Source organism: Geotrypetes seraphini, chromosome 11 (assembly GCF_902459505.1).
Source record: "Geotrypetes seraphini chromosome 11, aGeoSer1.1, whole genome shotgun sequence".
Classification (NCBI taxonomy): Eukaryota; Metazoa; Chordata; class Amphibia; order Gymnophiona; family Dermophiidae; genus Geotrypetes; species Geotrypetes seraphini.
In genome coordinates this window covers 68463634-68490503 of record NC_047094.1, presented here as the reverse complement: position 1 = coordinate 68490503, position 26870 = coordinate 68463634, and the positions used below count along the sequence as shown (strand labels likewise).

At 41.7% G+C, this 26870-nt stretch overlaps 1 protein-coding gene across 4 annotated transcripts in view; it reads left to right on the top strand.

Annotated features, from left to right (window-relative positions):
* Nucleotides 1–26870, top strand: part of CIC (capicua transcriptional repressor) — a 245949-nt gene that overhangs the window by 207326 nt on the left and 11753 nt on the right. For 2 of the 4 annotated variants that reach the window (XM_033963463.1, XM_033963464.1), the window contains exons 16-18: nt 14850–15682; nt 15998–16194; nt 16622–16776. The exons of 1 other annotated variant lie outside the window; for it this stretch is intronic. In XM_033963463.1, coding sequence (XP_033819354.1) covers nt 14850–15682; nt 15998–16194; nt 16622–16776 — 1185 coding nt within the window. The remainder of the gene's footprint in view (nt 1–14849; nt 15683–15997; nt 16195–16621; nt 16777–26870) is intronic. One more of the 4 variants, XM_033963465.1, reaches the window with a different exon arrangement.

Genomic DNA, 26870 nt, shown 5'->3' with positions numbered 1-26870 from the left:
CTTGTATACCGCCCATCCATAAAAGTTGCGGGCGGTTCACAGAGAAGAAGAACTGTACAATCAGTGAAGTATACATAAGTTCAGGAAAAAACATGATGAAAATATACAGTTAAGAACAAAGTTATATAACAAACTTATCAAACAAGTGTGTTTTTAAAAACTTTCTAAAAACATGAGAATACATTTGAAAGATCAGGGGGCTTAACCAAGAGTTCATTTTTCCTAATTGAAAGGCAAATGTTTTATTTAAAACTCTCTTGTAACGACAAGCCTGAACAGAAGGGTACATAAACATTTTTTAATGATCTATAAAATTGAGAAGATATAGGTATCCCAGAGCCAGACCAAAAAGAGCTTTAAAGCAAAGACTGCCTAATTTAAAAAGAATGTGTGTCTCAAAAGGTAACCAATGTAATTGCCGATAAAAAGGACTGATGTGGTCATATTTCTTTAGGCCAGAAATCAGGCGCACTGCCGTATTCTGTATTAAATGAATACATTTTAAGTTTTTCTTATAGGATGCCAAGTAAATAATATTACAATAATCGGGAACAGACAGAATTAAAGACTGTACCAAAAGTCTAAAAGAGGCAAAGTCAAAATATCTTTTAATAGTTCGAAGATTCCAGAGGATCAGGAAACATTTTTTAATCATAAAATCCATATGCTTTTCAAACGCTAAGTGGCGATCTAATATAACCCCCAGAATCCTAATAGAGGGGACAATTTCAAAAGTTCGGTCATTGATTAGAACTTGTTTGTCTGAAATAATATCGTTTGGCCTAGCAAGAAAAAAATTTGTTTTTTTCAGAATTAAGTTTGAGTTTGAATCTGAACATCAAAAGTTTTATCTTTGCCAGAATTACAGCGATCTGATCTTTTATATCGTCTGTAAAAGATGATATAGGCAATAATATAGTAATATCATCCATGTAAATATAAAACTTGACTTTTAGATCTTGTAGTAAATTAGCAGGGAAATCAAATAAATATTAAAAAGAGTAGGTGACAATGGAGATCCCTGAGGGACGCCGGATGAATTACTCCAAGTATATCCCAGATAACATAAGAACATAAGAAATGCCTTCACCGAATCAGACCCTTGGTCCATCTAGTCCGGTGACCCGCACACGCGGAGGCTTAACTAGGTGCTTCCTGATGAAGACCTAGGTGTTCCCAGATGAGACCTTGTTTACCTGTATCCCTCAATGTGATTTGCAAGGAGGTGTGCATCCAACTTGCCCTTGAATCCCATAATGGAGGTCTCCGTCACAACCTCCTCCGGGAGAGCGTTCCAAGCGTCCACCACTCGCTGTGTGAAACAGAACTTCCTGACATTTGTCTTGGGCCTGTTGCCTCTCAATTTCAGTCCATGACCTCTTGTCCGAGTCACATTTGACAACGTGAATAACGATGCTTCTTGCTGGATTTTGTCAAATCCTTTTAGTATTTTAAATGTCTCTATCATATCCCCACGCAGTCTTCTATTCTCAAGGGTGAACAAGCTCAGTTTTCTGAGGCGTTCTTTGTAGCTCAAATTTCCCATACCTTTTACTAGCTTTGTGGCTCGCCTCTGCACCCTCTCCAGCAGGGTTATATCCTTCTTTAGGTAGGGAGACCAGTGTTGGATACAATACTCCAGGTGTGGCCTGACCACTGCTCTGTAAAGCGGCATTATGACGTTAGCCGATCTACTTGTGATTCCCTTCTTTATCATTCCCTTCTTTATCATCCTGTTTGCTTTCTTTGCAGCCGCTGCGCATTGTGCCGACAGTTTCAGGGTCCCGTCTATCAGTACCCTCAGGTCCCTTTCCTGTTCGCTCTTGCCCAATGTCACACCTAACATTTTATATTCATGTTCCTTGTTTTTCGTGCCCAGGTGCATCACTTTGCATTTTTCTATATTGAACTTCATCTGCCACTTTTCTGCCCATTTCTCTAGCTGGTTCAAATTAGAGAATGACACGGTGGCGGTTTAGCCGTGGGTAACCCGCCAAAACGGGGAAAGAAAACTAGCAATCACTGCGGGGACGGGGACAAGGCCATTCACCGCCCCGTGGAGCGGTGAATGGTCTTGTCTCCGCAGTGAGGCATCAAGGATCGCGCGGTCCCCGCAGCCGCCGCCTGCCCAATCGATTGTTTAATCAGCTTCCTCTCTCCACCTCACCTTAGTTTGCAGGCTTTCTTTTTCGGCGACCCGCACACTTTCAAAGAGCCGCGCACACGTGGCTGCTCAGTATTCAATCTTCTGCTCTGACGCAACCGGAAATAGGAAGTTGCAGCAGAGCAGAAGATTGAACTCTGAGCAGCCGCACGTGCGCGGCTCTTTGAAAGTGTGCGGGTCGCCGAAAAAGAAAGCCGGCAAACTAAGGCGAGGTGGAGGGAGAGAGCTGGCTAAACGCTGCGATCGGGCGGGTGGGCGCGTGTTCCGTAGCCAGATCTTCCCACTCTCTTTGCTGCCCACTCTAGTAAAACAACCAAACTTCAGAGACAGCCTTCTATTGAACTCCCCAGTGCTGCCGACGCTGTGGCCAATAAGAAGACCCTGTTTGAGACGGGCAATGCCGCTCCTCTTTCCGGTTCTAAAGCAACACGCTGTAAGGTAAAGCTACTGTTTATTTCCTCTTATGCACACCCTCATACACCAAGATTACATCCAGGACCAGCGGAAGGGTATCTGACACCTTTCCTCCCATACTAGCGCTCTGCAATAGGGCAACGTGCAAAGAGACTGTTAGTAGTCCGAAAGGCACATCTCCACTCCCCAAAGAATCTACAGGAAATGCCCGAGCAGCTCAATGAGCCCACTGGAAGAGTAGCCCAGGAGGACAGAAGTCATAATGCAAGCACATCCTATTCTCCCACTAATCTTCCTTGTGACCCAGGCAGGACACTTTATTTATTATTTAGATTTATATCCTGTCCTATCCAGAGAGCTCAGAAGGGGTTACAGGTTAGCATTCAGTGTCACAATATCACATTATATAGGGTTACAGTTAAGGTAGAAAAAAAATTCTATTTATATATTTATTTATTGCTTTAGGATAAAGTAGTATATTAGTTGTGTTTATAAAAATTTATAAACAAAGTCCTGCCAGCTGAACTTCTCTTTCTCTAGTTCAACAGCCAGAACTTTGATTTATAAGAAAGGAATAATCTAAATATTGCAGTACTAAGGCTTATATGGATGCTGCGGGGACAGTGACGGGGCGGTGAATGGGATTGCAGTGGCGGTGACAGGGCGGTGAAAGGGATGGCGGTGAAGGGAACGGCAGTGACGGGGCGGTGCAGAGGATGGTGGGCCGGGGACGGTGCAGTGACGGGGACAGATTTTTTCCCCGTGTCATTCTCTAGTTCAAATCTCTTTGGAGTTCTTCACTGTCCATTTGTGATCCAACTGACCGACATAGTTTCGTGTCATCTGCAAACTTGATTATATTACTCGTTGTTTCCTCTTCCAGGTCATTTATGAATATATTGAATAAGATTGGCCCAAGGACCAAGATGAATATACTTGATAAGATCAACTTTGTAAGAAGCCTTTGAATCACTTATAAACGTTCCCTGTGATTCCTATGGACTTCAAGCAGGCCAGTAAAAGATCATGATCAACTAAATCGAATGCACTACTCCAAGTCCAATTGAAGAATCAAGACACTTGAACCTAAACTGAATTGCTTATAAAGATAGTCTAATAAGGATGCCAAGACTGTTTCAGTACTGTGACCAGCACGGAAACCAGACTGATGATCCTGAAGAATGTCAAATATGTCCAAATAATTAACCAAAGCAACATTTACCAAACCCTCCATAAGTTTTACAAACAATGGAATACTAGCTAAGGGGCCTATAGTTAGTTTTACAAGTACTAGGCTCCAAAATAGGCTCCTTGGAATATCCTCCGCAGTGGCCAGATCTAAAGAAGACTCTGCACTGCCTAATATGACATTTACTCCGAAATTTGTCATTCTGATGTGGAGAGCTTATCTGGATGAATGAGAACTCCAGGGGAAGTCTGGCAGCGCACCAGGAAGCATGCAAGGGGGCCTGGGCTCCCAGGGTGCATCTGTCTTAGTATCAGAGGCTGGCTAGGATCTAGTGGGCCTTTCTGAGGAAGACTCAGAAGATCAGGGGTCTATTTGTATGCCATTGCTGTTACAGAGTGAGCCCCAAATGTTCCTATCTAGCTAGTTTTAAGAAAGGTTTGGACAGTTTCCTGAAGAAAATGTCCATAGTCTATTATTGAGACATACATGTCCCTTCTGCTTTGCTGCGCCATATGCTTGGAACAAGCTGCCCGAATCCCTACAGCGGGCTCCGTCCCTGGTAGTGTTTAAGGCCCAGTTAAAAGCCTAACTCTTTGTGCTTTCAATTCCTAACTCCTTTTACCTTGGACTCTGCATCCCTAACCCTATATATTATGTCTGTCCAAAAGTTAGATTTTAAGCTCTTCTGAGCAGGGACTGTCTATAAATGTCAAAATGTACAGCACTGCATACGCCTTTCAGCGCTATATAAGTGATAAGTAGTAGTAGGAAGCCACTGCTTGTCCTGGATCGAGAGCATGGAATGCTGCTACTACAGTATATGGGTTTTTGCCAGTGACTTGGATTGGCCATCATAAAGATGGTCTACTGGGCTAGATGGGCCAATGGTCTGACCCAGTAAGGCTATTCTTATGTTCTTATCTGGGGTGAATGATATAGCGGATGCTTTGTATGATATCATCAGAGTTATGAGCAAGGTGTCAGCCTATGTTATCTCTGCTCAGAGGGTGCTCTGGATCAGACAGTGGGCAGGGGATTCAGCCTCTAAAGCCACTCTGAGCAGGCTACCCTTTCAATGGCAGATACTATTTGGCAAGGGTATGGATGACCTGATGGCCAACATTATGGACTGTTGCCCTAAGGCCTTGCTGGACAGCAGACCCCGGATGGCTTGGAGTTCGGGATGTGGGAATTTTTGAGACTCTTGAAGATTCTGTCCTTATGCTGAAGGCTAAGCGATGCAACGGTTCTTTCAGGGGTCACAGCAGAGGTTCAGCAGGGGCAGGAGAAAGCAAGCGTCTGGCTCTCGTCCTTTACCAATTTCCAAGAAAGCACAATGACGCCAGGACAGGGACCAAGTACCCCCTCCCCCCCCGATAGGGGTCAGGTTGTTGGACTTTTGGTCGGTCTGGGCTTAGATAAGTGCAGACCGTTTGGTCCTAGAAGTTGTTAGAGAAGGTTACAAAATTGAGTTTTGTGCCTCCCTTCCAGACTTCTTTGTAGATTCTCTAGCTGGCCAGCTGACTGGAGATAGCCCTCAGAATCTGGGCAACAGTATAAAGGCTACTGGATCTTTGTGCCATAGAGCTGGTACCAGATGAAGAATCAGACTCAGGCAGATACTCCATATACTTTATCATTCCCAAGAAAGGCTCAGATGACTGGCCCATAGAAGGTACTTGCAGTTTCATGTGCTGGAGCAGCAGTTTCCCCTTCGGCCTCGTAAGGCACTTCATACTTTCACCAAGTGGTGGTGGTAGTAGCAGTGCACCTCTGCAAGACAGGGATCCAGGTGCACCTATATTTGGCGATTGGCTAATCAGAGCCCCATCCAAGGATGAAGGCGAACTGTCAGTTTTGAGAAAAATTAACCAAATGAGTCCACAGTAAAATGGAGACAACCGAAAACAAAACAACTGTGAAGGTGATGATCTTGACAAACAGTTTATTGTGCAAAGTCTTTACAGATAAAAGCAATGTGTATACTCGACAAATCCAAATAGTATACACTACAGTATCAGATCTGTTCCAACTTCTCTAGGGCTTGGGATGGATCGTTTTCAAGAAGAGCTAGCTGAAGCTGACCCAGAACCTGTAGTACCTGGGAGCTTTGTTCGATATGGCCTTGGGCTAGGTCTTTCTTCCAGAAACAAGCAGACTGAAGCTCCAGAAGCAGATTTTGGAACTGCTACAGATTCCGACTCCCACAGCTTGCCATTATCTACAAGTCCTGGGGTCGATGGCGGCAGCCATAGAGGTGGTCCCTTGGGCAAGAGTGCACATGAGACCTCTCCAAGACTCTCTTCTCTTTCAATGGTCTCAGATGGACTCATTTCAGCAACTGTTTCCCTGGTTACCGGTCTCCTCGGGCCTTGGCAGCTGCTGGCTATGTGCAATGCAAAAGATCAGAGGAGAAATGAGGCTCTTTTTTACTTGCCACACAGCACACACCAGAAGATAAGGTGCATGCTGTGCATCTGTGATAACTGTCGGCGCTGACTACTAAAGCATCGGGTCTGGAACTCCCAAGTCCAGCCGTCAGTGGCATATCTAGCATAAGAACATAAGAATAGCATTACTGGGTCAGACCAATGGTCCATCAAGCCCAGTAGCCCGTTCTCATGGTGGCCAATCTAGGTCCTTAGTACCTGGACAAAACCCAAGGAGTAGCAACATTCCATGCTATCAATCCAGGGCAAGCAGTGGCTCCCCCCCCCCATCTCTTTCTCAATAACAGACTATGGACTTTTCCTCCAGGAAATTGTCCAAACCTTTCTTAAAACCAGCTATGCTATCCGCTCTTACCATAACCTCCTATTGGTTTTAAAAGTATTTCCCTGTAATGTCATCGAGTGTCCTCTAGTTTTTGTAATTTTTAATGGACTGAAAAATTGATCCACTTGTTCCCATTCTACTCCACTCAGGATTTTGTAGACTTCAATCATATATCCCCTCAACTATCTCTTTTCCAAGCTGAAGAGCCCGAACTGTTTTAGTCTTTCTTCATACGAGAGAAGTTTCATCCCCTTTATCATCCTGGTCGCTCTTCTTTGAACCTTTTCTATATCTTTGAACTTTTTCTATATACCTTTGCCACTATATCTTTCTTGAGATATGGAGACTAGAATTGAATGCAATACTCCAGGTAAGGTTGCACCATGGAGTGATACAGGGGCATTATAGCATTCTTAGTCTTGTTAACTATCCCTTTTTAAAAATAATTCCTAGCATCTTGTTTGCTTTTTTGATTGCCGCCACACATTGGGCGGAAGGTTTCATCGTATTGTCTACGATGACACCCAGATCCTTTTCATGGGCGCTAATCCCCAAGGTGAACCCTAACATCCGGTATCTGTGATTCGGGTTATTCTTCCCAATGTGCATCACTTTGCATTTATCCACATTAAATTTCATCTGCCACTTGGACACCCAGTCTTCCAATTTCCTAAGGCCTGCCTGCAATTTTTCACAATCTGTATGCATTTTAACAACTTTGAACAGTTTAGTGTCATCTGCAAATTTAATCACCTCACTGGTCGTTCCAGTTTCCAGATCATTTATAAATAAGTTAAATAGCACTGGTCCCAGTACAGATCCATTGAGAAAAATGATCATTTAACCCTACCTTCTGTTTTCTATCCGATAACCAATTCCTAATCCACAACTGAACTTTGCCACCTATCCCATGCCTCTTTAATTTTCTCAGGAGCCTCTCGTGAGGAATTTATCAAAAGCTTTCTGAAAATCTAGATACACTACTTCAGTGTTTCTCAACCTTTTCAAGCCACATACCCCCTAAGCATAACAAATATCAACTGAGTACCCACGCCCAAGCTTTGCCCTGGACCCACCCAAATTCCGCCCCTGACTCCACCCCCATAATAATAATACTAATTGTAATGCAATTTCTTCCATCCATTTTTCATATACACACAATATAATCTTATTAATACATAATAGTAACTACAAAATTAAAAAAAACCCACAAAGCACACTGTACACAGAGAAAATCTTAATTATCATTTATATTTGGGTTTTTTTCAAAGAGGTGAAGGCAGATGATTTTAAAATATACAATGCCACCTCAGTAACATCTATAGAAAAATAAACAAATCTAATACAAAATATAGACAGCAGATATAAATTCTCAAAACTGACACATTTTGATCACTAAATTGAAAATAAAATCATTTTCCTACCTTTGTTGTTTGGTGATTTCATGAGTCTCTGGTTGCACTTCCTTCTGACTGTGCATCCAATATTTCTTTCTTTCTGCCTCCTGCATGCTTCCTCTCTTCTAGACCTCATTCCACCAACCAACATCTCTCTCTGTCCCTCCAGGAGTCCAACTTTTCTTCCTCTCTCATCCCCCAGATCATATGCACTACCTATCAGCCTCATACCCATTTCTCCTACTATCACCCCTCTCCAACACCATGCCACATCTTTCTCTCCATCACCATGCCCAACATCCCTCCCTCTTGCATCCCCTTTAATCTATCCCTCTCCACCACCTTATCCAACATTTCTCCCTCATCCTTCTATTCCCCATGCATCTCTACCTCCTCTCTCTGTCTTTCTCTATGCTCCTCCTGTACCTGCATTCCCTGATAGAGTCAGCTGGAGTTAATTTATTCACCTGCAGTCCAGCTTGAAGCTGACTTGCCTGCCGAGCTCTGGGGTTAACTCCATCCCCCTCTGGGTTGATCTTGTATTTCTCTATAACTCTGGGAAAGGAATAATAGGGGATAGATTGTGTTTTCTGTGCCCTCCCTACCTGAATACCTGGCTGTGACATCACCTGCCTTCTCTCCTTATTCCCTGGCTTTATGACAGCTTGGCTTTTGGTAGGCTGTACAGGCTTATTTTTAGGGATTGCAGGTTTGAGGGCTCTACTTTTGACTGGACTAGCAGTCTTTTTAACCAAGACAGGAGCTTCCCTGTCACAGTACTGATTCTGATTTTTACCTCAGTACCATTGCTATTTCTGTGAACTGCATTGAACGGCATCAGTGCCTCCACTGTCTCCCTTGGTACAGGCCTATTCTCAGCATAGTACATCACTGCTGTACCAGTCATCATTCTACCTACCGGTACCGACAGACAATGTTCATCTTTTCGGTACCGAAAATCCTTGATTCATATGGCTTTAACTATCTCCTCCTGTGAACACCGGGTCCACACAGAAACTTCAGAAGCCTCAGACTTCAGCTTCTTAAAACAAAAAAAAAAATCAGCTCAATCTTTTTGACATGCTTTTGTGAGCATAGCCGGGGTGACTCCCAGAGTTTCCAGAAGAATACTTATAGCCTACTCCAAACCAGAAAGTTTATGGCAAAATCAACTTTTGATACATTGGTGTGACATCCAGAGCATTGGCTATGTCTTTTGCTATGAGACGTCTTGCATGGTTCGAGTCTCTGACATAGACATTAACATTCAGGATTGTTTACCAAATATTCACTGTCTTCGTGAAGTGCTCTTAGGAACAGAGTTAAGGTTGCTACCCAAAGACTTACGCTTATGGTTGTTCTCTGCCACACAAATTCGCATTGAGAGCACTATTGCAAAGAATCGGAGTGATCTGCTAAGGCTATACAGCTTTTAAAAAGTTGGATGGCCTCCTATACTTATCATAAACGGACCTGTAAATCAGAGGATTTCATCATGGGTGTAGAGCCTATTAAAGATGAAATGCCTCTTGTATTTCTTACTGCCACAAGAGTCAGCCATCATGATCCTAATAGCTACTCATTGGCCCAGACAGCCTTGTTTTTCCCTTCTACTTCAACTGAGTGTCAAGGATCCAGTTTGTTTCATCTCTACTCACTCAGAGTCAAGGTTCTCTTTTACATCTCAATCTGAAGTCTCTGCACCTAACAGCTTGGTACCTCTTGACCTGACTTCAGCAGATTATAACAGACCTGTTTCTGGGTATATTTGACCTACTGGTTCAAAAAATGGCACCAGTTTTCTCCTATCAGCTCTAGTTTTTGAGATACAGAACATGTGCCATATATCACTCTTCACTATGATATAAACTTTCCAGTCATTCAACACACAAGAAGCTCCATTTGTAAGACTTCCAAGAGTATGATCTGCCACGACAATCCCGCATAAGATTCCAGCAATAGTCTGCCATCATGTGTGCATCCCATCTACCTTGGTATCTGGCTTCCATTGTTTTTATGTCTTGGTGAAATTTTGTACCTTGCTTTTTGTTTAAGTCACCAAGGTTCTCTGGAAAGTGATCTAAGTAACTGTGCAGATAATGGACTTTAACACTCAAGTTACAGCCAAGCCTGTTGAAATTAAAGAGCATATCCTCCACTAATTGTGTGTTGTCTGCCTTCTTGTTGCCAAGAAAGTTTTTCACAACAAGAACAAATGAAGACCAGGCACATGATTTGATTTCATTCATTGATGCTATGAAATGTGAGTCATTTATAAGTTGTCTGATCTGAGGACCATCAAAAATTCCTGCCTTCAGTTTTTTCTGTGGTAAGTCCAGTTAACATATGCGCTATGTATTCAATGCACGAACAAAGGCTATTTTGTCATTTGAGCTTTACATTTTTATGCCCATATGCATTATAGGAAAGGAAGTAGATGAATAATTGTGAAACAAAGGTCATTTATACACAAAACAAATGTGGGTAATTTAAATACATAAATTTCCCATTCATAAAAGAAAGCTTGTTATGGCATCCCGATTCTGCAGAAGAGATCTTTTAAATAGCGGTAAAAAAAATTAATAAATTCAACCATATCTAAGAAATTAAAGCTGTTGTGGTCTATCCAATGCAATTTTCAGAATCAGCACCCCAGATAACGCCAGCAACAGGTTAAAAAAAAAAAACCTCAAGGCACCAATAATTTTTTTTTTTTTTTTTGTTAGCCGGTGTAATCTTTCTGACTCAAATGGACATACTTCATTTCGTGATGTAATATCAACTTGATCCCTCCACCTCTCCTCTTTCTTCAGTATTGGATTACCTTCTCCATTTATCCAACTCTGGACTTAAGACCACTTCGGTTAGAGTTCACCTCAGTGCCATTAGTGCTTACCATGCTTTCAATAATAAACCAATAGCCACTCATCCTCTATGGAACAGCCAGAGCTAATAAACCATTAGCCACTCAGCCACTCATCCTTTATGGAACAGCCAGAGCTGTTCCATAGAGGAATTCATCATGGGTATGGAACCTGTTGAAGATGGATCACTTCTTCTACCCATCATCATCAACTCTACTTATCATACCAACAAGATTCTGAACAGAGGGAAGAGCAGGGATATCCACTCTGTGTAGAACCTATCAAGTTTGGATCATCTCATCTACTTCTCATAATCTCATTAGACATTTTCCTTCAACTTCTGTGGCAACACTGTTTTTAACCAAAGTGATCCACTATGGGTGTAGAGCCTGTAAAGTTGGATTGCCTTTTCTTCTGTTCCACTTGTTTTATACTCCTCTAGAACGTCTCTGTGGCCCAGGGACAACACCACAGCGCCTCCGAAAACCCTGGAGAACAGCGCAAGCTTCCACAGGGAGGGGGATTGGGGTGCATACTACTCAACTACCACTGTACCATCAATGCTGATAACCTAGTCAATTAGACATACCAGAGCTCGCAGGCAGTCCTCAGGGGTACTACTGCTGACATATGGTTTCACTCCAGTCAGCCAATTTTTTATTCTAACTTCTTTAACATTCTTCCGTAAATAGTCAGAGTTTCTCTCCTCCCTGTTTTCTTTCCCGTTTTTTCCTAAAGCATTACTCTATTGTAACCACACAGAAAAAGCAGTATATCAAGTCCAATCTCCTTTATATTTTTCATTCCATTCCAGAGCTACTACTGAAAAGATGTGAGCTAAATCTAAATATTTCTATCATACCCTTTCTCATTTTTTCTAAGCTGAAAAGCAGTATAGAAATTTTCATAATAAACAGACTAAACAGGTTAATATTTCTTTTTTTACTGCTGGAATCACTCTGCTCCCATTCTTCCCAGTGTCCTCTCACATTCCTCTGTAGCCAAGGAAACCTCTCTACTCATTTCCGTCTATTCCTCCATTTCTGCTGAGTTGTGAACTGGACTAGCCACTGTTGGGAGACAGGATGCTGAGCTTTACAAACTTTGATTTGATTCATCATGGCTGTTCTTATGTTCTTATTCCAGTCTTTCCTTCCTCCCAGTTCTCCTATATATCTCTTCTTCTGGTGAGCTCCTTACCTTTTCTCTCCCAATTTCTCTCATGCTCCTGAAATTCACTCTTTATTTATTCCCCCCACCCCACAAAAATACCTTTTCTACTTCCAGTACTCCATCTCTACCTTTAGTTTCTCCTTCATCCCTTTACAATCTTCTTCCTTCCTGGGCATCATCTGTCGCTCACACTTCCTTTTTGCTTTGCAGCTTTCCCTTTCTTTTCCCATTTGTGATAACCTAGGATAAGAATGGCTACAACTAGTCTTTTGGTCTGGTCACCCTTAAATATGCCTCTTTCCAGTAACCAATCTGTTAATTCTTCCTAGATCTTTACGGCATTTTTCTCTCCAATGCTCGGATTCGCCTGCTTCTATGAGGTCGGTTACTAATTCAGTGCCTCCATATGCATTGGTTTTGTTGGGTTCTTCCTTTTCACTCTTGCTGAGGATGGTTGTATACCACATAGTCCTCTATTCATTTCCTTCCCTTGCTACTTGTATCAGACAATATACCTGATTTTGTTGTGTGGCTCTAACCATTTCTGTATTCTTTGGAGGCCAACTCTCTATCTCCTATTAGTTAAGTTAGGGAGTCTCATCCTGTGAGAACATGCTGCCTGCTTGTCCTGGGATAAAGTACAGTTACTTATCTACCCAGGTGTTATCTGGGGACAGCAGGCAGATATTCTCACATCTCGCCCACCTCCCCTAGTTGGCTTCTTCACTTGGGCATAGAACTGACAACCTCGTGAGCTGGCATTGGACAGGAAGGCACTCACGCATACATGATGCGGGCAGTCTCAATGCTTTCCAAATAACAGTACACTTTAGCATTGTCCTTACCGGGCTCCGTGGATGACGTCACCCATCTGTGAGAATATCTGCCTGCAGTCCTCGGATAACACCTGTTATGGGTAACTGTGCTTTTCTGCTGGCAATTCCTCTCTCTATGCATCCCAGCATCCTTCTGGCTATGGCCACTGGAGGTAGTAACGATACTTAGTTGAGGTGAGCAGTGTGACTGTAGGCTTATTGCAAATTTATTCAGGATGATGTATCCCAAATTTTATTGAAATTGATGCAGAAAACACACTTTGTTTAGGTTTTTTGAAACAGTATATATGACAAAGCTTAAAATATAGGGCCAGATAATCAAAGGCAGTTTGTTTAGCAGTGGCAGCTAAACATAGAAGCACCTTATTTGTGAATTTCTACTGGCATTGTATGGATGGTGTTGCTGAAAATGATCTCTGGCACTATACAACTATTGCCAGGCTGTAATGAGGGCAGAGTGAAGGTGTTCTGTTTAGCTATATAGAAGCTAACTATATATATATAGCATTGCTGAATATATGTGAATGATTTAAATGTAACGGAGGGTGGGATTTAAATATTGACTCAGTGATTTTTCTGGGAAGAATGGTGCTAAGATGGTTTATAATTCTTGCTTTTAATTCTCAAGAAGTTGGGGGAAGAGAGGGCTAGCAGCGTAAAACTTAATATTTAGAAGAGCGTAAGGCTGAAAGTTTTCCTAGGGCATCTGATCCCCTTCATCAGCTCTGCTTCTATTCCCTGGATCAGTCAGGACATCAGATGTTATGGAAGTAGTGCTCTTAAGCTGGTGGGAGGTGATGAAGGGATATGGGAAGATACAAGACATTATGCAATAGTAACACCTAGTGACGGGACTTTAAGGTTCCAGAAAGAGTCCCCAGCCAATGACTGTTGCTGTATTGAACAGAATAAGTGAATTGGGAAGAGTATAGAATAGGGAGGGGTGGGCAACCACAGCCCCCGAGGGCATAACCCAGTCAGATTTTCAAGGTTTCCACAATGAAAATTCATGAGATATATTTGCATTTAATGGAAGCTGTACATGCAAATCAATTTCATGCATATTTATTGTGGAAATCTTGAAAATCTATCTGGGTTGCGGCCCTCAGGGACTGTGGGTGCCCACTCCTGGAATAGGGGGCGATCCTAAATAGTTATGAGTGAAGATGCCATAGTCTGAGAGAGAAATATCTAAAAATGTGGCATGTCTGGATTTTCACATAATATTTTTTTTACCTCCTTGACCATGTTGAGGGGAAACTTAACAATGTAGAATCACAAGCAAACTCAGCGGGGTTGACGGGGAAAAAGCCAGACCAGTGGTGTTCTTTCAGAAGACTTTATTCCACCATCAACATAAAAAATGGTGGAATAAATTTTTCTGAAGGAACACCACTGGTGTGACGTTTTACCATCAATTTCATTGTGGTTTGTTTGCATGGCTGTTCTGTGATGGATTGCTTCTTCTGTTTGTTTTACTTCTTACTACAAAATGTAGACTCATCTGCTTTGACTTCCTCATTTATTGCTTTGTTCTGAGCTTAAGTATTAGATTGCTGCTTCTTGCATTGTTATAGGGTGTCCCTAACAGGTTTGGTTTATCTTAGGGTTTATTGATCCTTTGTGAAATCTTTTTAGTTTCGATTGCTTTAGTGTTGTTGGATACACCTAGTCCAAATTTCACTGATCTGACTTTAAGTCCCTTCTGTATGTTTCCAGAAGGAATAATTATCTATGACCAGCTTAATTTCAGGCTAGTTTCTTCAAGAATGCTGCATTTGTTGAAGGGTTGCTTTGCCATTGTGTGGCACATGATGATTTCCCGAAGGGCTGTTTGCACGTTAGATTAGGGAATTTTTCTCACCTTTGTTTTAGGTTTTTACATTATCCAAGTTGTTGGGTCAAGTTTCTTATTCTTGGTGTAGTAGTCCATGATCTCATAACCAATGTATAAAAAAGTACCTTGGTTCCAGTTTTTTTTTTTTTTAAGGAAAGTATTGATTAGTTGTTTTATCTCTTTCCTTTTCTTCTTTGCAGGATCTCTTTCCTTTAGTCTGGTGGCCTCCAAGGCTCAGAGGAATTTGCCGAAGCAGCCACAAAAAGTGAAAGCTGCGATTGCAAGCATTCCAGTGGGCTCTTATGAGTCTGCGGCATCCCCTGTACTGGGGCGAGGGACTGGGAGGCATCCAACGTTACCAGGCCGTATGGAAATCCCTCATCAAACTGGGAAATTTCAGCCTGAGCCAGAGGGGAGAGCTGGCAGAGTGGGATCCATATCTTGTGATATTAGCATTGATTCTACCCAAGGGCCAATGAATTTGTTCTCAGTGGGGGATGGTGGGACCAGAGACATGGGGACTGGCAAGCAGAAATTGCTGATTCCTGCTGCGTCCGTGACACAGGAAGAGAGAATTACAAGAGAGTTATGGCAAAAGCAGAGTGCCATAGCCATCACAGAGGACAGAATATCACGGGACACGTGGCAGAAGCAGAATGCTGTGGCCACCTCTATAGAAGAGAGAATCCCAAGGGAAACATGGCAGAAACAGAGTGCCAGCAGCTCCTTGGAGGACAGGCTCCCACGAGACACATGGCAGAAGCAAAGTATTGTGGCCGTCTCTTCAGATGAGAAAATCACGCGGGATGCATGGCAGAAGCCAAGTGCTGTAGCCTCCACTGAGGACAAGAATCCATGGGATGCATGTACCTCCTCTTCACAACAGTCTGTGATGAAACCAAGCTCTTCTACGGAGAACTGGAATCAGCATGGGCAGGCAGTGGCAGAGGAGAGGAATCTACAAGATGTGGCAACAATAGCATCACCCTGTGTGTCCAAGTTGCTTGAACCAGCAGTCAAGAAGGAGCCTTTGGTATGGTCTTAGGGAAAGGTCACTAATTCTGTTTGATATTTACCTTTATCAGGTGCTTGTTGCTACCACCCTTACTATCTCCCTTTTATCTCCCATCCTCAGCCAATTGCTAGCCCACTTCTCTCTCTAACTTCTTGTCATTTACTTTTCTGAATCCCATACCAGCTGCCTGCCATTGTTTCCTCTCATCTCCTAGCCTCACTTGCACAGCAGAGAATGTGCAATAGGAACTGGCTTTGATATGGGTAGAAGTATGGTCTTTTATGCACATCTTGCTGTTAACACACTTCACTTTTCTGTCTCTTGCAACTTCAGACTGTGAAGTATTCCTCTACCACATCAGAGTGGAGGAGTCCAGCTCTTGAAACTCCAGCTGATTTACCCCCCTCTTCCTCTGCCACCTCTTGTGAGGCAAGCCGATCAGTGGATGCCACAGAAAGGAAGGAGGGGCCAGTGAAGAAGGTGAAAGTTAGACCTCCTCCCCTCAAGAAGACCTTTGACTCTGTGGACAAGTGAGTAAGACAGATCCTGGTGACAACCCTCAGTCTTGTACAGTGTCTTGGCTGGAGTCTTGCATTGACTGTCCACTTACTGAAAATATCTTATCCTGGCTTAGAAATATAGCCATGGGTTATATATTTTGGAGCCTATATAGTCACAAGTTTGGTGCTATAATCTCAGCCATTAAGCAAATAGTGGCCTCCTAGAGGGGGACTATTATGTTGACATGTTTTCTTCTCCCCTAAATCAGTAACCTGGCAGCATTGATTGACATGTACTTATCTGATCCTTAACCTGTGAAATCAAAAAGAGGGAAAACCCGGGATCAACTGCACAAAAGACATGGAAAACAGATCACAGACTAAGAGTGAAAGGAGCTCACTGCTGATTTTTGCTTCTCTTCTATTTCCTTCCTTCCTCCCTCCTGCCCCACCCCAGCAGGGTCCTGTCAGAAGTAGATTTTGAGGAGCGTTTTGCAGAGTTGCCTGAGTTTAAACCTGAAGAAGTCCTGCCATCCCCGACCTTGCAGTCCCTTGCCACCTCACCCCGTGCCATTCTGGGCAGCTACCGTAAGAAGCGCAAGAATTCCACTGGTAAGCACTAGCAAATAGCTGAAAATTTACCTACAAGAACTGAGACATACTAGGCTGACCCTGCTACAAGGTACACTAGGTATTTGCTGAGGGTAGCAGAATTTGGGGGTTAGCGGCAGAACTCTTGCAAATGAGATCCACCTTCTGCACCCCCTCCCCCCTGCTGAACTCACTGCTGCCTCCAAGCATAGACAAAACAGAATGGTGTGCACATCATGTAAACACTGGCCACTGCCATGTGCTAACCCTTTCCAAGGCAGAAATTCTTTGAGGGGTGGGACACGATGTGTTTAAGCACAAACCTGTGCTTACAGGGCTCACATAGCTCTCAGTGTTCTTCAACCTTTGGGACAAACTGAGAGGAAGAAGAATGGATGGTGTCAGTTGAAACCTAGAAGATAGGGGGGGTGGAAGTATGGAAAAAGATATGACATTCAGGCCTGGGTAGAAAGGGAAGGGAAAATGCTGGTAAGTTGGGGGGAGGGGATGGAAGGGGAGATGCTGAAATGGGAGGGGTAGGATGGTCTTGAGCTGCCCTTTGAAGGCATGCACAGCTTGAAGTTGCCAGACATCCTTGGGCTAACCCTGGGACCTAAAGGGTGAATTCCTGTCCCTGGTGCATAAGAAGCCCAGCTCGAGCCCTTCAAGGCTTGAACAATGTGGAGTGCTTTTTGCTGTCTCTGCAGCACAGAAGGGTATTACCCAAGGTCATCCAGCACCAAAGAGCTCCAGCTGCTCTTATTGCAAAGCATGTCACTTTAGAACCAAGGTACAGGGAGATAAAGCAGAGTAACTCACATGTAGCAAGTGTTCTCCGAGGACAGCAGGTAGATATTCAGACAGTAGGTAGATATTTGGAGCCCAGCAAGGACGAAAAGAGGGGAGATGGTAGGCATGGATGGGAGCAGAAGGACAGACACAAAGGGGAATGCTGCATGGGGGTGGTATATGGACATAGTCGGTGGCGTAATGCCAGATATAGGAGTTTATATGGACACAAAGAGAAGATGGCTAGACATGAGGGAGAAGAGGAACGCAGAAGAGAAATGTTGGACTTGGGAAGGGGAAATAGGGACACAGAGGATTGACACTGGGCACCAAGGGAATAGGGACACAGAATAGTGTTGATAATGAAGGTAGGGAAACGGGGAAATACTAGAAAGGGAAGTATAGTAGACGGAGAAGGGAGATGCTGAACATGGGGGGAAAAAAATGGAGATGAATGGTAAGCATGGGGAAAGAAGACATATCAAATGGTCAGGAGACCCTGGCGAGTGAGTTAAGAGTAGAAGGAAACAGAAACCAGAGCCTAAGATCAATGTGATCAAGTTTCAAGTTTATTAGTTTGCTTGTTGAATCGCTTAATCAGATTTCTAAGCGATGTACAATAAAATATACATGTAAGGAAACGAAAACATTACATACAGTTAATTAATTATAACGTAAACAAAAGGTAAGAGGGGGTGAAATACATTTTTTATAGTAAAGAAAGATCATACAGGGAAAACACATAAGGAAATTAAAAAGACAAAAAATAGAAAACTAATTCGCTAGAATAACACTTTATAATAAAATTTAATTAATTTGTAAATGCGTCTTTGAACAAAAAGGTTTTTAATTCGCTTTTAAATTTCCCAAACACCTTCTCCTCCCGTAAAAACATAGGAAGCGCATTCCAGATCTGGGGAGCTGTACATGAGAAGATAAATTGTCTTCTTGTGCTAATTACTTTTAACGAAGGAATTGATAAAAGGTTCCGCTCACTAGATCTTAAAGTTCTTTTAACTGAATATGGGATAAGTAGTCTGAATAAAAATGCTGGAGTCTTATTTTCTAATGTTTTAAAGATAATAGTACATAATTTATGTGTAATTCTATGTATGACAGGAAGCCAATGAGCCTTTTTAAGGAGTGGTGTCACATGATCAAATTTTTTAGATTTTGTTATTAATTTAATAGAAGCATTTTGAATAATTTGTAAACGTTTAATTTCTTGTAACGCAATTCCTGTAAATAATGAGTTGCAATAATCGATTTTAGACATCACCAGAGAGTGAATAAGAATATTAAGTGCTCTGGGACAGAGAAATTTAGAAATAGATCGAATTTTCCGCAATCTATAGAAGGTGGTTTTAACAATACTACTAATGTGATCATGATAATTAAGTTTATTATCAAAAATTACTCCTAGAATTTTAGTATTTTTAACTAATTGAAGAGGAATATTTTGAATCAAAATAGGAGCAACTAAAGAAAAGTTTTCCTTACAAGGAAACAGCATGATATTTGTTTTTTTGATATTGAGGGCCAACCTGTTTTTGTCCAGCCAATGATGAATTTGCTCAAGTTTCCCATTAATTGTCAAAATTTCATTTATGTTGTTATTATTTAGGGGGTACAATAACTGTATATCATCAGCATAGGCAAAAACATGAAATCCTATAGATTGACATAATGTCAAAAGAGGTGCCAAAAATATATTAAAAAGTAAAGGTGAAAGAATTGATCCTTGAGGAACCCCATATGATATTGGTGAAGTTGAGGAAGAAGAATCATTAAAAATTACTGTAGATGTGCGATTACTGAAGTAAGATGTAAACCATGCTAGAACATCATCTGTGAGTAATTGGTGATCAATCGTATCAAACGCTGCTGAGAGATCAAGAGATGTTAAAAGCACCGATTGATGATGATCCAAGAAATATTGAATTGAAGTTGTCATACCAATTAGTGAATGTTCTGTACTATGGTGTTGTCTAAAACCGGTTTGATTGGGATGTAACACATTTGTTTGCTCAACAAACTCTGAAATTTGTTTAAAGACAATTTTTTCTGTTAACTTTGCTAAAAATGGAATGTTGGATATTGGTCTAAAATTAGACAAATCATCATGATTAGCATTTTTATCCTTAAGAATAGGTCGAATAAAGGATTTTTTCCAATCTAGTGGAACTGTTTGTTGTTTTAAACTTTCTGTTACTAATACATGAATCCAAGATCCAAAGATGTCAAAGTATTTTTTAAGAAGAAATGGTGGTATTTGATCTGCTTTTGAGCTTTTGATATTCAGAGTTTGAAGAGTAATTTCAATCTCCTTAAGGCTCGGTATTTTAAATTTTGAACATTTTGAAAATAATACATCTTGGTCAATCTGATCTAATTCAATTTGAATATTAGCATTTTTGAATGTTTTCCTTATGTTTGAAATTTTTTCATTAAAATAGTCAGAAAGTTCTTGAGCAGTGGGAATTTTACTATTTAATTCAAATTGTTTTTTATTGTTTGGTGTGATATTATTGAGAATGGAATATAAAATAGATGGATTTTTAGCTTTAACTATTTTCTCAGAATAATATTTCATTTTCGTTTGATTTATTTTCGCTTTATAGAATTCTGAATGTTCTTTAAAAGATGTAAGATTAGTTTTAGTTTTATTATTCCTCCATCTTCGTTCAAGGGTTCTCAATTGTCTCTTAAGAAGTAAAAGTTCTGCAGAGAACCATGGATTACAAACTTTACGGGCAGAGATGGTTTTAGTTTGAATCGGAATCAAATTATCTAATGTGTTTTGAATAGCCATATTCCATTTATTGTTTAGATCATCTATTGCGCTAGTGGAAAATTCGGAGAGGTCAAGATCCCATGCGGCTTGTAGAGATTCGGATGAAAGATCCTTGAAATCTCTATAACTAATTGTTTGGCGTTTAATTTTCTGGTCAATGCTATAAGTATTATATGTTAGAGAGATCAGAAAGTGGTCTGACCACGGAACTGGAAGGCAATGATTTAACGTAAAATTATTCTTTTCTGAGAGAGGAACTAATACCGAGTCTATAGTATGACCTGCTTGGTGAGTTGCCTGATTTATTAATGAACATAAATCTAATTGATTGATATAAGAAAGGATGGTATTGGAGAAGTTATTCAGATGGTCATCGAAATGAATATTAAAATCACCCAAAATTAGTGGATTTAAAGATGAGCTACCAAATTCGAAGAGTAAAGATTGTAGAAGAACGATGTTTTCTGAATTAACTGGAGGAGGTAGATAAATTAGTAAGACATCTATTTTGGGTTTTGATTGTATGGTAAGATGAAGATATTCAATTGAAGTATAACCTGTAGAGTTATCAACCTTTGTCACTAATGAGTCCCTGAATATTACTGCCAGTCCTCCACCTCTTTTAACAGAACGATGGTTAAATACAAAAGAGAAATAATTAGGACAAGCATATGAGAGATATGCTTCTTCACCTTCTGATAGCCAAGTTTCAGTTAAAAATAGTATATCTAAGGATTGATGCAAGATAAGATCTTTAATAAGGTGATATTTAGTTTTAATTGAGCGAGTATTAATTAGGCCAATGTTTAAAGTTTTATATCTGAACTTTTGAGAACATTTTAAATTATCAGAAAGAATTCTTTCAGTAGAGATTAATTTTAGATTAGGATTATTATTTTGAGAGTTAGTCGGTGTAGATTGCTTATTATATAGATGGTTTGATTTAGATTCAAATATGATCGGTCTACGACCCCAAAAAACTGGAATAGAAGAGATTGGTTCCTCCATTTTTATCGATTCGAAATTAGAAGCACAATGAGCCAACTTCATTGTTTCTAATAAAAAAGCCCAGAATAAAATGATTAAAATGATTATAAAAGGAAAGAGGCTATTAGTTTGCAATATTTTGTTGCTTCTTTGTAATTTGTTATTTCCTTTAGAATGTTTAAACCATAATCTGCACTGCAGTATCGCACAAAGGAGCGCATTAAGGAGCAGCGCACGCCTTTGCGGCGTGCGCCGCAAAGTGGTTGAATTTAACTGTCATGTACCGGAAGTTGAGGGGTGGAATCTGGAACGCCCCGCCGCTGCGCGGCGGCAGAGAAAGCACAGAGGGATCAGCGGAAGTTGAGGGGTGGAATCTGGAACGCCCCGCCGCTGCGCGGCGGCAGAGAAAGCACAGAGGGATCAGCGGAAGTTGAGGGGTGGAATCTGGAACGCCCCGCCGCTGCGCGGCGGCAGAGAAAGCACAGAGGGATCAGCGGAAGTTGAGGGGTGGAATCTGGAACGCCCCGCCGCTGTGCGGCGGCAGAGAAAGCACAGAGGGATCAGCGGAAGTTGAGGGGTGGAATCTGGAACACCCCGCCGCTGCGCGGCGGCAGAGAAAGCACAGAGGGATCAGCGGAAGTTGAGGGGTGGAATCTGGAACGCCCCGCCGCTGCGCGGCGGCAGAGAAAGCACAGAGGGATCAGCGGAAGTTGAGGGGTGGAATCTGGAACGCCCCGCCGCTGCGCGGCGGCAGAGAAAGCACAGAGGGATCAGCTAAAGAAAATAAAAGCAAGGTAACAACCTTAGTACAGATAAAATGAAACTGAAAGTTTAAAATCATTAAAACAGATAAAATAAATGCTAAAAATTAAGTTTCTGTTCATGCAGTAACTATCAATGCTAGTTAGAGTGATATGAAGAATAAAATGACCAGACAACAAAAGGTAGAAAAAAAAATTGTATTTTCTATTTTGTGATTGGAATATATCAGATTTGAAATATTTATCCTGCTAGAGCTGGTGTTAGACATAACTGGGGACCGCAAAGCCTAGGCATTGCTTCTTCCAGGGGGCAGTTGCCCTAGTTGTACTCCCCTAACATTATTCCTGCCATATGTGACTGAAGTATTCTGTTAGCTTCATTTTTCTATGTAGCATTCTGTAGTAATTTGACTTCAATTTTCTCGATAGTGGAGGGGATATTTGTGAGTGGGAAGAGAGTGGAGACAGGGGTTTTGTTGATCGTTGCTCTGTATTATTTGTGATTTATAAAATGACAATTGTACAGAATACTGTTTCCTTTTATACTTTAATAAAATAAGTTCAATATAAAATCATAATTATTCAAGGCTTGTGCGGATGGGATCAGATGGTTTTACAGGGACAGGATGTGAGCTCGCAGGGATGGGTCAGGGATGGGGACTGAGTTCGCTGGAATAGGGACAAAATTTTTCCCCGTGTCATTATCTACTATGAGCACATTTGAGAGCCATCTCCACCACTTAGGACTGGTGCTGTAATTGAGGTTTATCAAAGGCTGGAGTAGACTATAGGCTATAAAGGGTATCTAGCTTCCAAGGAGTCACAGACACTGACAGTATAGATGCCCAGCTCTTAAATAAAGCTTTCTTCATTAACTTGTGTAAAGGAAGTTTTACACAGCCTTTCAGCCAATTTTCATAATCTTGAGCCTCCATAAATTTCGCCCTTGTCTCTTGTTCAGATCCCATGTGCATTGGGAGAGCCTTTCTCATTTGGCGAATGAAAGAGGTAAATGAGAGGCTTTCAGGCGGAGACAGTCTCCTAGGAAGAGGAGGTGAGGGTTCTGATGTTATATCATAAAATTCACCAGCAGATAGGTCAGTCTCAGAGTAATGAAAAGAAAGGTCTGAATCCATCCCCTTGATGTTATGTCTCTTGATGGAATGGGACATCGAATGTTTAGAACGATGTCGAGAATGCCTCAATTAAGATGATGAATGCCTAGATGAAGCATGCCAGGATGATGAGGCAGGATGGGAATGACGTCAAGAAAAAGACCCACGTCATGGTTCGACGTCATGAATGAGAATGATGTCGAGATATTTGCATTAGATGGCATGACGTAGATCAATGTCATGTTGCTGAAAATCAACATTGGATGTTGTAAAGCAGACTGTTGATGCTGTACTTCAGGCTGGGCTGAAGCTAAAGTCTGCTGCGTCATTTGAAGCAATGTCTGAGATTGCAACATGAACACTAACTCCTGCTGCAGTATTGCTCTTAGCTGTTCTTGCAGCAAAGGTGCTGGTACCAATGCAGACAAATACACAGTCGGCTCAAGTTGATGTTGCGGTGTTGGAGAGTCAGAAGGTGGAGGGTGCCTGGAGAGAGCCCCTGCAGAGATGAGGAGTGCTCAGGATGTCGATGCTTCTGAGGTGTTGAAGAAGCCAAGGAGGCAGAAGCTCCTCTAGAAGGGGAATGATGATGCTTCTTAGCTTTTTTACAGAGCTCCTCCTACGTTCGATGCACCAAAAAGGATCTGGATCCTCCTTGAGAAAGTACCAGTGGTTCAGAAGTCAACACAGGGTGTTGAAGTTGACGTCAATGCTGGAGGTACCTGGGATATGGGAGCAGAATCCTCATTTCTTGAAGACCCGAAAAATTTCTCAAATTGAAATTGTCAGCCTTGAAGGCTCTCTTTTGCATTTGATCAGAGGTTGCAAGAAATGTCCTGATGGTCAGGACCAAGAGACCGGACATACCAGTTAAGAGGGTATGATCCCAAGATGGTCCCATTGCATCGAGAACACTTCTTGAATCCACTAGGTGTTGGGGACATCAAAGAAAAGACCACCGACGTTAAGTCAAAAGGCTCAATTGTAAGGGAGATTGAGTAAAAATGCAACCAAACAATCAACACTCCCAGCTAGTCGAAAGACGAAAGACTGCTTGGAAATGGAAACTTGAGAAATTTTTTTTTTAAATGACAAAACTAATAAGGAAAAACAAACAAAAAAAAAAAAAGGAAAGGAAAAGGTACGGGAAGGCACATAAGTGAGAAAAAAAACTTGTGCGCACTGAAGAGAATGAGCAAACGACCTCTTCGCTCCGTGGAAAACGAAGAATTAAGGGTCTTGCATGCCAGTGTCTGGCAGGAAGATGCATGGACATTACTAAAATTTTAAAGTGACAGTGTACTTTGGTACATGTCTGTGCCAGGCTCTGTGGATAACATCACTCATATGTGAGAATATATACTACTTGCTTGTTTTTGGAGAATGTTGGTTCTGCCACTGACTTTCTGTGATTTTTATCCCAGTCATGAAGATCATAAATACTTTTTCAGATAAACCAGTCAGGGCATAATTCATTTTCTTATTTAGCTTCTATATGATCTTTGTCACTTCTTGCCATTTTTCCTTCTTCTTGCCCTTCCCTGCCCTTCATCAGCACCACTTGTCTCCTTCCTCTGCATCTCTCACTATTCCATCTTTGTTCTTATTCCTCCATCTCTCCCCCTCACCATATCTCATTCAAGTTGGCCTTCCCAACCCTCTGTCTTCCTCATATCTCACCCTATTATACCTTACAGGATTAGTATTAAATGTCTGGGGTCCAGATCAGAAATTTGAAGAGGATCGCAAACTTTGTCTCCTAAAGTTTTAAACAAGCTTGGAAACCCCTGTAAATGTAGCCCAGTTGCCTTGTTTGCACCCCTCTAGAAGATGAGGGAAGCCACATTGAGACTCTCATCCTGTCTTTGATAGTGGCCAGTCCAGGTCGCAAGTACCCAGCAGATCCCAAAAAGTCAATCTGTTTCTCACAGCAGATTTGCAGGAATAAGTGATTTATTTCCCAGTTTTACCTGGCTAATCATTTTTATGCATTTTCCTCCAGCAAATTGTCTGAACCTGTCTTGAACTCTGCTATGTTAGTTACATTAACCATGTCCTCTAGCAACAGATTCCATGGTTTAATTATGTGCTTTTGTTTCCAGCCTGTCAGTAGTTAATTTTGTGGCATGACCTCTTGGTATTCAGTTGAAGTAGAGCTTCGATTTTCTGAAGAAGAAGGGACATCTGCTGAGATGTGAAAAAGGATTCTCTTGGAGGGTTGTTTGGAGGAATGGTAAAAAAATGAAGAGAGTAACCCTCCTGTATGACTTTGAGGACCCAGGTGTCCGTGGTAATGAGAATCAAGCATTGATGAAATACGTTGGCCTCCGATGGGTTGGGAAGGTGGTCGAGATGGGGATATTGTGGCTATGCTCTCTAGAAGCATGTCAAAAAGACTTAGCTAGTTTTTAAGGAGCTGAAATCTGAGGCTTCTGCAATTTTTGCCTCTTCTGTGGTAGGGGTTTGGAAGAGGACGAGGTGGTTGGATAACGCTTCTTATATGAAGAGGAAGACTTAGATGGCTGAGTCTTAGCCTTATACCCCGTTAAGATGATCCAGCTTTGTTCATATCGCGTAAGTCTTTGAGTGGCATCCTAGACTTTGTCCCAAAAGAGTTCTTCACCGTGACAGGGAATATTTGCTAAAGAATCCTGAATGTTAATGTCCATGTCAGAGACCCGCAGCCATGCAAGACTTCTCATAGCAATAGACATTATCGATGCTCTGGATGTTACATCAAACACTGATCTTGCCATAAACTTTCTGGTTTGGAGTAGGCTATGAGTAATTTCCTGGAACTCTGGAAAATGCTCAGATGGGATAAATTGTTCAAAATCAGCCAACTTCTTTACGAACTATTTAAGATAAAATGACATATAGAAGTTATAGCTGAGAATTCTGCTGGTCAACATAGAGTTCTGGAAGAGGTGGCGCTTGAACTTATCCATGGTGTGGCCTTCACGTCCAGGTGGTGCAGTAGCATATACTCTTGTACTAGAGAATTTTTAAAGAGTGGATTCAACCAGCAAACACTGATGTGGCAATTGAGGTACAAAGAGTCAATCTTTCTTGGAGCTATGGTAAGAGGAATCTCCCAGTTCTTAAACAGAGCTTCCTTAAGTAGACTGTGAAGACGCAATTTGAGAAGCTCTTTAGGAGGTTTGTCAAAATCCAATGTCTCAAGGAGTGTGCTCTCTGTTCAATGTCTGTGTTCAGTGCTTTTCCCATCTGCCTGATAAATTTAGTGAAACAAAGTCCTTCTGGAGGAGATCTGCATCTTGGCGGTAGAGGAGATGGATCTGATGAGATGCCATATGACTCTGGAGCAGATAATATGGGTTCAAGATCAGAATCAGTGTCTCTTTCAGAAAGATCAGAATCAATGTCTGCAACTCCAGGAAATTCTCTATAGGAAGGAGAGGAATGCTTCCTAATCTGAGGAGTATGATGACTGTGAGAGTGTTGAGAAGAGCTCTTTCAATGACATCAGTACCGGTCCGATGAAGATCGACATCGAGAATGTCTAGATCTTGATTTATATCGAGACGAACATGAATCGATACCTTGCAATGCTCGCTTGGATGTAGAGGAGCAAGCATCGGTAATGTGGGATCTCAATGTCCGTCGATGCTTCGATGGAGAGCTGGAATCGATACCCTTGGACCTCGT